Genomic DNA, 13,736 nt, shown 5'->3' with positions numbered 1-13,736 from the left:
CATAGCAGAGGCCCAAAGAACCTTCCAGACTGTTTGTGTGGAAGAATGGGCCCAAAATCACACCAGAGCAATGCATGCCACTAGTTTCTCCATACAGGAGGCGTCTTGAAGCTGTCATTACCAACAAAGGCTTTTGTACAAAGTCCTAGATAAATACCAGTAAGCGTGTTCAATACTTTTTCCCTGTGTCATTTCACATTATTACACATAACTTAATTTCTGAACTTATTTGTATTGGTTTCTTTGTATGTATTTACTGAGAAAAATAGTGACGTGTTCAATACTTATTTCACTCGCTGTATATAGGAATATGTGTGGCTCAAAGGTCGACATTAGACCTGCAGGTCAAGGTCACAGGTTAAAATCCCCGTTTGACACTGTGGATAAGAGTCCCATTCATACGCTGTGACTACGACTGAAAAGAAAACCTACTTCGGGTCCAACTCCTAAGCTATTAAATAAGCACAAGATTTTATTATGATGTTTATTGTTCTGTACATGATTGCCAGTTTATATGCATATGACAATACTGAATGTACAATCCAGGGCAGAAAATTGCTTCTCAGTCGTAATATAATGTCTGTGTATGGTCATGTGTGTGAGTAAGTTTATGTATGTGTGTGTGTGTGTACGTGTGTGTACGTGTGTGTACGTGTGTGGCTGGGCGGTTAGGGAATCGGGCTAGTAATCGGAAGGTTGCCAGTTGGATTCCCGGCCGTGCCAAATGACGTTGTGTCCTTGGGCAAGGCACTTCCCCCTACTTGCCTCGGGGGAATGTCCTTGTACCTACTGTAAGTCGCTCTGGATAGGAGCGTCTGCTAAATGTAAATGTGTGTGTGTGTGTACCTGGAGGCTGGGGTGGCAGCCGAAGTCCAGCAGGGTCTTGACCACCTGCAGGTGGCCCTTGTTGACAGCGATGTGCAGTGGGGTCTGTCTCCTCTTGTTCCTGGCGTTCAGGTCGGCCCCGCCCCTCTGCAGCACCTCGATGACCGAGCCCTCGTCACCGAACGAGGCGTGGTGCACTGCCCGGTCTCCATCCTTATCCTGACAGAACACACACACACACACACACACACAGGCACACACACACAGGCACACGCAAGCACACACACACACACAGGCACACGCAAGCACACACACACACACACACAGGCACACGCACGCACGCACATACAAACACAGGTTCAGCAACTCAACCCCTACCCGCGATGAGTATTTCATCACCACCCACATGTGACTTGAAACCTGCACGTCAAATCCCGGCAGCCCACTCCGGGCCGTGCGAGGAGCAGGCTGAAAGATGGCAAAAGGGGATGGCTGGATGGAAGGATGAGCAGACAGGCAGACAGACAGACAGACAGTCAGGAGGGAAGGGGCTGGGTACTGACCTCGGCCTCCAGGTCGACGTTGTGCTTCAGCAGCAGTTTGAGGACGTCCACGTGGCCGTTCTGGCTGGCAGCCTGCATGGCCGTGTGGCCTGCACACTGGCCGTTCACCTGGACACACACACAGCACAGCACAGTGAGCCAGGGGAGAGCGTGTGTGTGTGTGCGTGCGCGTGTGTGTGTGCGCGCACCGAGTCTACTCCCTTCACACCTGCAGTGCCTAGATCAGGATTATGTGAAGTGTGTGTGTGTGTACATGCGTCAAGGCGAATCGGTGCCGGTCTCACCTCGCCAAACACGACCCGGTGTGTGTGCGTGTCTTTGATAACCGACTGCAGTACTGCAACACTTGCACGTAAATATTCATGGTGTGAATGTGCCCGCTCGCGGTGCGTGTGTGGGGGGGTGTCATCCTCGGGTAGTCTCAGGACGTCTCTTGGCCGAGGCTGCAGAGTCGCTCGGAGCACATCGTCCCCCTGGGAGGAGGCAGGGCACCCGGCCAGACCCCGCTGCACCCACGCACCCACGCACACCCAGAAAAGACTGCAGCGGCAGAGGTGAGCGAGGCTAAACATCCAGCTCACAGAGAAGCACGTCCCTTCTTCAGGGACGCTCCTCCGCGCGCGTGTGTGTGTGTGGGGGGGGCCTGCCGACATGTCCAGGTACAGGCTGAGGCCGTGTCTGTCCAGCCTCGGCACAGTGAGCTGAGAATGCTGAACAGCACCGTGCCCACAACAGAGTCCACTGAGGAGGGCCGGGGCTTCGGCCCCAACGGCTTTAAGATAGAGAGCGAGGAGAGAAGGAGGAGGAGGAGGGGGAGTGCGGAGCTCAAAGACAGCTCCTGGGAGATTCCCTCCCAGAGGAGAACATGGACCTCCATCTGCGGCGTCCTTGCCTCTGAAACGCCCGAGTGGACGTCACACCTCCATGTTTGTGTCTCGCTCACTGGCCAGACGCTGACGTCGCTAGACAACGACAGTGTGACCAGGAGCAGGGGAACTTAGTACAGACAGTGTTGGGAGACTACCCCCCCCCCCCTCCTCCAACACACACACAGGCTGGTGGGGGCAGGGGGGGGGGGGGCAGAGGGACTCACGTCCACGTCGGGCCTCTTGAGGATGTCCTCCACCTTGGCCAGGTCTCCGTTGGCGGCAGCCTTCACCAGCTCCTCGTTGATGTCGCCCGACTCCTGGGTCTCAAACAGCTTCTTCAGGAGCTGGGACAGGCGCTCTGCACACACACGGTCAAATACATCAACTCATAGAAATGGTATTTGTGGACGTGTGTGTGGATGTGTTTGTGTACGAGGGTGTTTCTGTGTGCATTTATGTGAGGGAGAGAGAGAAAGAGAGGCAGACACAGAGAGAGGCAGAGAGAGAGAGAGAGAGACACAGAGAGAGAAAGAGAGGCAGACACAGAGAGAGGCAGAGAGAGAGAGAGAGAGAGACACAGAGAGAGAGAGAGGCAGACACAGAGAGAGAGGCAGAGAGAGAGAGAGAGAGAGAGACAGAGACACAGAGAGAGAGAGAGGCAGACACAGAGAGAGGCAGAGAGAGAGAGAGACAGAGACACAGAGAGAGAGAGAGAGGCAGACACAGAGAGAGGCAGAGAGAGAGAGAGACAGAGACACAGAGAGAGAGAGAGAGAGGCAGACACAGAGAGAGAGGCAGAGAGAGAGAGAGAGAGAGACAGAGACACAGAGAGAGAGAGAGGCAGACACAGAGAGAGAGGCAGAGAGAGAGAGAGAGAGAGGCAGAGAGAGAGAGAGAGAGAGAGAGAGAGACAGAGACACAGAGAGAGAGAGAGAGAGAGAGAGAGAGAGAGAGAGAGAGAGAGAGAGAGAGAGAGAGAGAGAGACAGACAGACAGACAGACAGACAGACAGAGACAGACAGAGAGAGAGTGGTACCTCCAGAGGCGTTGGTGACAGCAGATCCTGAGGGGGCCACCTTGGTGACGGCAGCAGGGTTGTAGGTCCAGGAGGTACCGCACACCTCCACCTTCAGGTCACTGTCTGAGTAGATCTGCTGCACCCTGCCCACCTTTCCCAGGGTCTGCCCACACACACACACACACACACACACGTACAATTAAAGAGGCTACATGCTGATGTGCGCTCTACCATGCTATTCTTCTTCCACAGACAAAAGAACCATAAACAGCCATTTTCAAAGAGGAAAAAAGGAAGAAAAAAATGACGAGGACATATTATCGCTGATGAAACTAAAGCTTGGCCCTTATAATTCATTCAAAGGGCACTTGGCATGCCGTGTGTGTGTGTGCGTGTGTGTGTGTGTGAGAGAAAGAGACAGAGAGAACAGGGGCCCCTCGATTAAGCCAGCCTATTTCTCATCCACGGAGCCAATAACTGCACCATCAGAGGGGCTCAGGGAGGCTGGGACGCAGCGAGAGGGAAAAAAGAAGAAGCTTATTCCAGGAAATCTCCCCCCCACCCCCCTCCCCACCCCAGATCCTAGTCTGAGCTGCACGTTAAAAAAAAAGGCACTTTGAGGCCGTGATAAGATAGAGGGTGGCGGTGGTGGGGGGGTCTCCGAGGAGGGCCATCAATAACGGGAGGGGGAGGGGGGGGGGGGGCAGGCAGCCAGCTCTGGTTAGTGATCAAAGCCAGACAGCATCTCGGGAGGTTTTCGGGGATCATTAGCCTCTGAGGCTGTTTGTTTAGCAGGGACGGGGGTCGGCACGAGACACGCGCGCTCTGCAGCTTCATGAGGGGAGTAATGACTGTGTAAAGTCCACTTGCCGAATCAAATGAAAGTCGCTGGCTTAAAGGCTACAATGGTTATGAAAACACACACACTGTCACGCCCCTCCTTGAAATATTCTCGAGGAAACGTCTGGCTGGTAGCAGCTAAGTGGTCTGGAATCTGGGTGTTCAGGATGTAGGCTGAGGTTGTGTGAGTGTAGTGGTGTGTGTGGAGACTGTCGGTCTGCCTGCCTGCCTGTCTGCCTGCCTGCCTGCCTGTCTGTGTGTCTGTGTGTGTTTGCTGTGTGAGTGTGCGTGCGTTTGTCGATCTGTCGGTTTTTTGTCTTTGTCTGTATATGTCTCTGTGTGTGTCTCTGTGTGTGTGTGTCTCTGTGTGTGTGTGTCTCTCTGTGTGTGTCTCTCTGTGTGTGTGTGTCTCTCTGTGTGTGCGTGTCTCTCTGTGTGTGTGTGTGTGGTTCTCACAGGCAGCATGGCCTCAGCCCACTCTCCGTGTCCTCTCTGCAGCAGCTTGATGCGGTCAATGTCGTAGCAGATCTGGACCAGGTCTCCCACCAGGAACTGGGAGCTTCCTCCCTCCGCCCCCGCCGCCACCTCCCCACTGCGCACCACGTTGGCCTTGGTCAGCACCGCCGGGTTGAACGTCCACCTGGAGACGCACACACACACGTCACAAGGTGACCCACCTCTCGCATGACGCCAAATTGCACCAAACACATCCCATCTGTCCTATCCCACCTGTTCCCAGAGGGGTACTGCACCACAATGTCGTGGTCCTCGTCGATGCCGCACACAGTGCCGGTGGTGGTGAGGGTCTCGAACATGCCGTCGGTCCAGCCCCCGTGGCCGTGCTGCAGGGACTGGACGATCTCCAGGTCCAGGTCGATGTTGACCAGGTCCCCGATCTGCAGCCCCCCCGGGTTCCTGTTCCCGTTCTGCTCGCCTGGGGGGTGGGACGAGGACGCAGCATGAGTTAGAGTCCAAAGTATTCAGACCAGCATAGGAGTGTCGGTATTACATGATGTTGATGAGGCTTGCAATAATGCCAGTAAGACTTGAGATAAACAATCAGCGCAGTAGAACGGTATCAAGAGATCCATAAGTCCAAATACAGTGTGATAGACGGACACATCAAATGTTACAGTTTGTAGGGGGAGGGGGGGGTGGTGTTTCATGGTCAAACTCATTTCGATTAATGACCATATGACAGAAACCAAGAGGGGTTGGAGGGGTTGAACCCTAACCCTAACCCAGCTGATCTGTTCTGTGTGGAAGCGTGTGTGTGTGTGTGTGGAAGCCCTGTAGTGACGTCACGTGAGGCTGAATGAAACGCGTGGCAAGTCTGTGAGGTTCGGGAGTCCTGCTGCAGTGCTGGATCTGGAACCATCCCAGGGCCCCTGACCAGGACAGCATGTGGCTAGGAGGCCAGGAAGCTAGGAGGCCAGGAGGCTAGGAGGCCAGGAGGCCAAGAGGCCAGGAGGATGGGGTCTGCCTTCCTCCCGGCCCAGGCAGATGGAATTCTGGGAATGCCATGCCAGCGTGACCAGTGTTTGCGCCCGACCCCCCCCCCCCCACCCCACCTCCAACCCCCCACCCATCCCCCTTCCTCACTCTTGCTGTTGGCAGACTGGAGGCTTCTGTGTGGTGCTGCCATCTAGTGGACAGAGGGGCAGGTGCGTCTGGGACGGGCTCCTCCTCGTGCCCTTGGACTCCACTGCACCACGGGGGGGAGGGGGAGGGGGGGGGGGGGCTGGTGCAACGGTGAGGGGATCCACTGTGACTTACCGAGCACGGGGCAGTGGTCCCTGTAGAAGGAGCCTCCTTTGGCATCCTGGACGCATTTCAGATCCGACTGCAGAGGGGGAGGGAGAAGGAACAGAGACGGAGAAGAGAGAAAAGGGGGGAGAAGTTAATTAGCCGGCCCATCCCATTAGAGAGACACAGAGACACAGTGAGAGAGAGGCGGACCATAAATAACGTTTGCAGAAATCCCACTTGGGGAGTGGCGATGGCGCGGTGTCAAGAGTGAGGAGGGAGCACCAGCAGCATCCCCACCCTGAGGGCGAGCAAGGACAGGGGGAGGGGGGGAGGGGGTGGGCTGTATCATATCGTATGTGATGACTCGGAAATGTGCAGCAACTGTGACAGAGCTGGAGGACAGAGATGATTCCGGGCACAGGGGTCACACGTTCTCCCAGAACCGCTGAACTGACTGAAGGAACCTGAAAGCTTCACCAGCATCTGGGCTGGGTGGGACCTTGGAAGGGGGGGGGGGGGGGGGACATGACCCTGGAAGGGTGGGGGGGGGGGGGGGGCTGGAGAGGGGGGGGGGGGCATTTATACAACTTATTTTAAAGAAAATACACAAAAAAGGTGGAAAAAAAGAAGAGCTCGTTGCGATGCACTTCTGATGCGTTGCCCATAGCGGCGTCTGTGACCTTGACTGCGTGTGGTGGTGACTCATTGTCTTTCAAGTCCTGTATTAAAATGTTGATCCTCCGCGGGGGAGGAGGGGGGGGTCCTTGATTTTGTTTAATCCACGACCAGATGCCGTCTACCTTCCCCTCAAACCTTCCTCCGCCCCATCGGAATGACAAAGAGCCAATCTGTTACCCGGCTGAGCCACCGATTGGCTCGTGTTCGTAAAAAGCCGGGTGGTCTCCACCAATGGGGAAACGGTCTTTCGTTTGTGGCTTGAGTGGAGCCCCCCCCCCCCTCGTCTCGTCTCCCTCCCGGAGCTGACCTCCGTGTTCCCTCTCTTCTTCAGAAAGAGCAGAAAAGAACAGATTGCCTTTATCATGGAGATCCACCTCCCCTCCCAGCTGCCAGCCACAATGGGGCCCGGCACATGCAGGCTGTGTGCCTCGCACAAAGGACCGGCCGCACAAGACCCTGGACGGGCTTTCTGGTCAAACACAAAGGCCACCTGACAGCTGATCTCTTCTGTGTGGAAGCGTGTGTGTGTGTGTCTGTAAGCGTGTGTGGGTGTAAGGGTGTGTGTGTGTGTGTGTGTGCACGCGTGGAGCTCACCATCCCCTCAAAGCCCACTCTGTAGAGGTTTTTGGCTCCGTTGTCCCACAGGACGTAGGCAGCGCTGTGGGGGCTGGCCGCACTCCAGTCCTGGATCTCCGTCACCTGGAGGGCGGGTAGAGGTTAGGGGAGGGGCTCAGGGGGTTAGGTTAGGGGGCTGCTGTCTAGGAATCCCCCCCCCCCGCCCCCGAGAGCCTCTCCTCTGTCTGGCCCAGTGTGCTGGTGACAGCCTCTAGTCAGGCCCCGTGGATGCGTCCCAAACATGGACACACAACACCAAAGAGAGCCCGTCGAAAGTCTCCTGTCAAAAAGGATGTCCCTGATTTGTCGAACGTGTTGGGTGAGGGAGAAAAGGCACTGAAATGAAGTGCTGAACAGCAAACATGTAACCCTGGGCGATAACTGACTGAGAATATTTATCAAAAATGTATACTTTAATTAACAGCTTATAGTCCTTCCCAGTATTTACTTAACATAAAAATTCCAATTACATTATTTTGTCTTTTTTTTTTTTTTCTCCAACACCTTAATTTCTATTCTTCCACTTCTGGGCAATTGATTCATGGACCTTGCCAAGTAATTTTCCTGCTAAACTAACAGAGTATCTAGGCTGCGGGACGTGTAATAGCAGTTTGCTGGGTAGCATATTGCTTACAGCATCATGAAACAATAATGAGATATGCCATTAAATAAAAAAAGGAAAATGAACTCTTAAATTGCCTGCGGGGACTTTTAAATAGAATCCAGTGGGGTCTGGACCAGAGCTAAACCAAGAGGGCCTTTATGGCATTTGTTCCTGTATAAACTGCAGAAATTGAAATATAGGGGTGGGGGGTGGAGCTGTTAAACAAATGTAACCTCCAGAGAGTGAGAGTGTGGGGTGAGGGGTGTGGGGTAAGAGGTTTGGGGTCTGGGGTGAGGGGTGTAGGGTGTAGGGTGAGGGGTGTGGGGTGTAGGGTGAGGGGTGTGGGGTGAGGGGTGTGGGGTGTAGGGTGTAGGGTGAGGGGTGTGGGGTGAGGGGTGAGGGGTGTAGGGTGAGGGGTGTGGGGTAAGAGGTTTGGGGTCTGGGGTGAGGGGTGTGGGGTGAGGGGTGTGGGGTGAGGGGTGAGGGGTGTGGGGTGTGGGGGCTCCACCTACCTTCCCTCTCCTCCCGTTGCCTCCGTCCTGGTCCTCCCACTGCCAGTCCACCCCTCTCACCACCCTGCCGCCCGTGAAGATGCCCCGTGCAGTGATCTTCTTCGACTTGCGCCGGGACTCCAACAGGACCCTGTGGTGGGGTGGGGGTGGTCAGGGCACTTTTCATTTGACCTCATGTCCAACCAAAATCCTGCCACAGGACCTATCCAGAGACTTCTCAAACGGCAGCAGGGTTAAAAGCTACCATGAAGTGCTGCAGCAAACATGACGGTGGAGGGACTCTCTACTCCTCACTGTCTTTGAAGCCATGGCCCGTTCACACCACAGATGAGAACGAGAACGAAAACGGCATTTGCGTCCCCGCCAACCTCGACGATTAGCTTCTCGCAATGTTGTGTTCCCTTTCAAATGCGCGAGCTCTTTAAATGTGGATGAATTCTGATTGTCTGATTATTATTCTTTTATGGTTGGTGGTATCAGTGGTTGTCAGTGTGTTATAGTTCATCAGCTGGGGGGAATTAAAAAGAATCATAATGTTAAGTGATCCCAACGATATCGTTCCGCTATATAATTGTCGCGATCGCCTCTGGTTTTCTTTTAAATATAGAAGGATTCTTGAAACAATATCTTTGTAGTTCTCGTCCTTGGTGTGAGCGAGCCTTCAGGAGCCTGAGCACGGCGCTTCACCACAGCAGTGAGGGCGTGTTGGACCAGCAGATAGCCCGGTCTGACCATCAAGGCTCGGCCCGCTTAGACACTAAATGGTGCGTTTCATTTCATATCCAAGGCAGTTTCATTCAATCAGCATGCCAGTTACCTGCTTGCTTTTCATGTCGAAAAAAAGCTGTTACTCTAAGATGCCCATTCCGAAAATGACACAGATATAATCAAATGCTGCACAGAAATAAAATCTATCTTTCCGTCTGAAAATGACACTGCCGGCTCAATGAAGGCCTTTCGCGCGAGGGAGATGATGAAGACTATTGCTGACATTTGAAATGAAGGCCAAGCTACCCCTGAAATCCCATTTGAACCCATGCTCAGTGGCTCAGTAATAGCAGGTGTGTAATAGCTGAGCTCGGGGTACTGTCAGTCTGAGACGCGGTCATGTGGCTCATCGAGGCTTTGTCTAACATGAAAACAACGGTGTGCTTGTCCAACAAGAAGAGAAAAAGGGAACTGTCGGTCTCCTCACAACAGACTTGTTTATTATTATTATTTTTTTATTTTATTTTTTTACAGTACTGCCTTTACTTGTTCCTCATGCAGTGCAGACTCCAGAGCTAGATGAATCAACCTGGTTGGCTAAGGAGCTTTAACCACCTAACCACAGTCCAGACCTCAGTAGGAGACATGGCAGCTGGCCAGTGGAACCAATGCAAACAGCCCCCCCCCCCCCCCCACCCAAGCCACTCAGTGACAGAATCTAATGTGGCGTAACAAAACATCCTACTATGCCTCCAGTTCTGTGGCTATGAGTGGTGAGGAGAGGGGGGGGGGGGGGTGATCCCCTGCTTGCATCCTTTGTGTTCATGCAATAACTGTCTCAGGGGAAACCAAAGTCACACTTAGTTGAAATAAAGAAGAAAGGCCCAGCTGCTGGGCCAGGCGTTTGCTCCCTGAACCCCACAATAGGGAGGCATACAATACTTTGGTAGAGAAAGAATACAGCATAAGTTGTCCCTGTTCGGAAAAGTCAGCTTTAGACACTTTTTGAAACCTTGGACCAAAACTACTGTACCCACAAAAATGATGTCTGAATAATTATCCTCATTACCAGACACATTGTGGGTATTTGACTGATTGAATGTTCCGGAATGTTAAGTATTTTGTATGGAACTGTGCATTCTTTATTCCCCTCTTCATCGTACAAGGAAGTAGATAGAAGCGTCCAGGTACACGGACGCTCATGTACAGGGGCACCCTGCCTCTGAAGAAGAGACCAAGCAGTCGCCTGGCAACAGAGGGCCAGGAGCGATTGCCACATGCTGTCTGTCTGGGAGGCTGGTATCACTCAAAGCCTCCCATGTGCCACAAAAAGACACTAGCCACACATAATACTAGAAAGAAAGCAACGACTGATGGGTCTTTGAGTCTAACCAACACTCATTAGAAGGCATTAAAGGGACAGTCCTCTCAAAATGCCCAGACCGAGAACAGGGATTTCAGGGAGGGGTGGGCTGTACCTCTCGCTGCCGGGTGTTGTGATTCTGTAGAACCGATGACGAAGGTGATGCTTGTCTCCATGGTAACAGGTGGTGCACAGGTCATAGTTGGTGCACTCTGCACACTTCCAGCGGATGCCGATGATAGGCTGCTGGCGGCAGGTGTCACACATGGTGCCATCGTGCTTTATACCTGAGGAACAGCCCCATCAAGAGGCACAGTATCAGACACAGCTCTGAGGCTCCAAAACAAGCATACGAGTGTGCATTAAATACTGTCGATGCGACTGCAATAATGGCAATAGGACTAAGTAGGTGCGCAGATAAACAGCAGAGTAGAAGAGTATGAAGACATCAATTACTGTCCAGTTACTGTGACAGGCTCAAGGAATTTTACACTGCTCTGCTATCAAAACATATCACTTAAGCTACATTTTATACGTCTAGTATCGATATCTGCATTGGTTTTATTTTAGCCATGATGATACAATATAAAAACCGGGCTATTATGTACAGAAGTAATGCAATTCAGAGCATGATGTAGAATAGTGTGCAGTCCCTAGTGCAACCAATATTCGTGAGTTTTATCACCAGTCGCATATCACATACAGAACCCACACAAGTGCAGACACAATTAGATAGTATTCATAAAGGTAAGACTTTGTGAATAGAGTTAACTACCTGTCGGTGCACTGTCAAATATCCTCACGTCGTATGCACCGGAGCAGCGGTAATTGGCAGCAGTCCCGTTATCCCAGACAACCACCACTTCTTCTGGACTTTCGAAACTCCTAACGGTGCCAACATGTCCCTCTCCACCATCCTGTTTTCCCCATTTCCAATCGGGACCACGGATCACTCTCGCCCCCACTCCTTCCATCATCACACGGTTATTCCTGCCGGTTGTCATTTAAAAGGATCTTGCAAAGAAAAATAATAGTAATAGCAAGCTAGCGACCCGAGCTAGCTACCTTCCTGACAAGCCACTTCGACGGACAAGTCTGCTTCTAAATGTTAACAGACTGTACAGGAAAACAGCTGCTACTAGTTTAACGTGGTGAGACCAACACAACAGTGATCTGGACTTAAGTTCAGTAAGCTGACTAGCTAACTAGCTACACGCTAACGTCGTTCACCGTTACAGTAGCTGTGTAAAGTACCTATCTATCACTATAGCAAGCACTACTAGCTAGACTAACGCGTTAGCTTGAAAGCTGTTGAATGGCACGCACTTTCTACTCTGAATTGTTTTCCGAGGCTACCTTTGGCATCGACCAATGTTTTTCTGTATGTCTTTATCCTTGCATTACATTCCAACGGAAAAAAAATCACACGAAATATTGTAAAGTAATCACATCGTCAGGAAATGGCAGCTACACCTTTGTTAGCAAGCTAGCTGGATAACTGCTTGGCTGCAGATTGCCTTGCCTCTCTAGACTAGTCTGCAAGAAGAATGCCACCTCCTCAACTTGAACAACGCTGCGTAACTCAGTCCGTTTTGGGGTTAAAGTAGCTTTCTTTCTTCTTGATGGTTTATCATTTATGTTGTCACCAAACGTCCTGGGTTCTGTTGAGTTTCGTTTTTTCTTCAGATGGTTCGTTAAAGTAAACTCAAGATAAACGCGTCGCCATTATTGACAATCATCGCTCAAGCTAGCTGGCTACGAGGGTAGGCGACGGCGAGTACGGTGAAGCCAACCCCAACAAGGAATCTAATTTCCGGTTGATTTCTTCCAAAGGGGTTTCAAAATAAAAAGACATATGACAAAGTGTTATTATGTTTCATGTGGAAAATATACTGTCTTTCTCAGAAATGTCAGAAAAACTTAATTGTAAATTATTGTCTCTGTAATTATTATTATATATTATATAGGCCTACTGTAATTTTTGAGTTTAATTTGGTGATGCTGAGATAACGAGTTACTGTGCTTCTCATGAGTGAAAATGATTCAAAGAACTGTCTTCGCAGCCTCAGTATGAAAAGGTCCAGCCAATTACTTTTTGTTAATCAGACTGTAGAAAACATCTCCCACATCTGTGCCGACGAGGAAATGTATCACAAATTTTAAGTCCTCTCTTCCACTTACGATTGATACGACTGATTCACACTTAAAGTTAGAGGGCACAATAGTTTAACCTTTCTCGCTAACTGAGACAAATGTTTTAAACTCCATTGACTAATCATGGAGTTAATATAAACGCCTCATTTCAGTGGTATTTCATAGTATATATATATATATATATATATATATATATATATATATATATATAGGCTATATATAGGCTATATTATAGGCTATATATATAATTAATTAGTGGGGTCTGAGGAGCCCCTCTAAAACGAGATACTGCATCTCCAGGGGTTATCCTCCAAACAATACCTTTCAAATAAAGTTAGTAGCCTAGGCAATAGCCTCATAACAATAATAATAATAGTAGTTTGATGAAAGATTGTTGAAAATATTCAGGAAAAACACATTGTTTCCCACGTTTGTGCTTTTGCAGGTTATGTTCATTTTGGACATGCTTATGTTATATGCTCTGTCACTTTAGTTTCTATGAATATTAACTGCAAAAACTCTTTCAATCCGAGAGTGGTTTGTGCCACCGAAATTACACGTTATAGCGCTAACATTGCCGTGCTCTTATTCTGAAAGTGAATTTGCAAAACCGGAAAGGCCTTTGAGGACTATCGAGGACAGTTTCACGGTACAAACGGCAAGGATGTTAGTGAAACAAGTTAGGCTAACCAGACAGAAGGCATAGCTGAGAAGTGTACGTTGATTGGGGTACAACTGCGCTTAGTGCACCAGATTTTCTTTAAGGTAGCCTATTGGCTTTCCTAGTGTCTCCATGGCTTGTGGTCCGAGTATGCAAGGGTGTCTGTGCGTATGGATGGAAAGATTATTGACAGAGTAACACAAAGTTGCCTGTAAACCTCAATTTGGGATGATTGACACAACAGCCTGCATATTTTAATGCTTTTGACACTTTTTGCTTAGAATAATCTTGTTCACTGTTTGATTGAATTGGCTATTTTATTTAATGATAGGCTATTTGTTGACAGTTTATTTTATTATAATTTGCATTATCTGTCAGCCTGTAGCCTATATATGCTACATTTTGGTTAGGGGCATTAATTATTTAAATTGGTGCACATTTATTTGAAGTTACAATTTCCCTTTCAAAGTTGCATTTCTGCGTTGTTATATGCCTACTGTTCAAAGCTATATATAGCCTATGTCTGTCTGTCTAACTGATCATAAAATAAGGTAACATTTGACCTTGGCCATTAGCC

General features: G+C 50.2%; 1 protein-coding gene across 6 annotated transcripts in view; it reads right to left on the bottom strand.

Moving 5' to 3' along the window:
- The window catches only part of mib1 (MIB E3 ubiquitin protein ligase 1), a 46,572-nt gene extending 34,441 nt beyond the window's left edge, over nt 1-12,131 (bottom strand). For 4 of the 6 annotated variants that reach the window (XM_084707096.1, XM_084707100.1, XM_084707098.1 and 1 more), the window contains exons 1-11: nt 11,120-12,131; nt 10,460-10,631; nt 8,274-8,403; nt 7,137-7,241; nt 5,892-5,958; nt 4,845-5,049; nt 4,572-4,755; nt 3,294-3,438; nt 2,482-2,615; nt 1,389-1,496; nt 847-1,044 (exon numbers count right to left, since the gene is read on the bottom strand). In XM_084707096.1, coding sequence (XP_084563222.1) covers nt 847-1,044; nt 1,389-1,496; nt 2,482-2,615; nt 3,294-3,438; nt 4,572-4,755; nt 4,845-5,049; nt 5,892-5,958; nt 7,137-7,241; nt 8,274-8,403; nt 10,460-10,631; nt 11,120-11,348 — 1,677 coding nt within the window. In that variant the 5' untranslated portion in view covers nt 11,349-12,131. The remainder of the gene's footprint in view (nt 1-846; nt 1,045-1,388; nt 1,497-2,481; nt 2,616-3,293; nt 3,439-4,571; nt 4,756-4,844; nt 5,050-5,891; nt 5,959-7,136; nt 7,242-8,273; nt 8,404-10,459; nt 10,632-11,119) is intronic. The other 2 variants (XM_084707095.1, XM_084707097.1) reach the window with 2 other exon arrangements.
- Nucleotides 12,132-13,736: the final 1,605 nt, after the last annotated feature.

The sequence above is a fragment of the Hypomesus nipponensis genome, chromosome 10 (genome assembly GCF_054491055.1).
Source record: "Hypomesus nipponensis isolate SF chromosome 10, ASM5449105v1, whole genome shotgun sequence".
Classification (NCBI taxonomy): Eukaryota; Metazoa; Chordata; class Actinopteri; order Osmeriformes; family Osmeridae; genus Hypomesus; species Hypomesus nipponensis.
The sequence above is the reverse complement of the archived record's forward strand: the minus strand, read 5'-3'. Positions and strand labels throughout refer to the sequence as shown.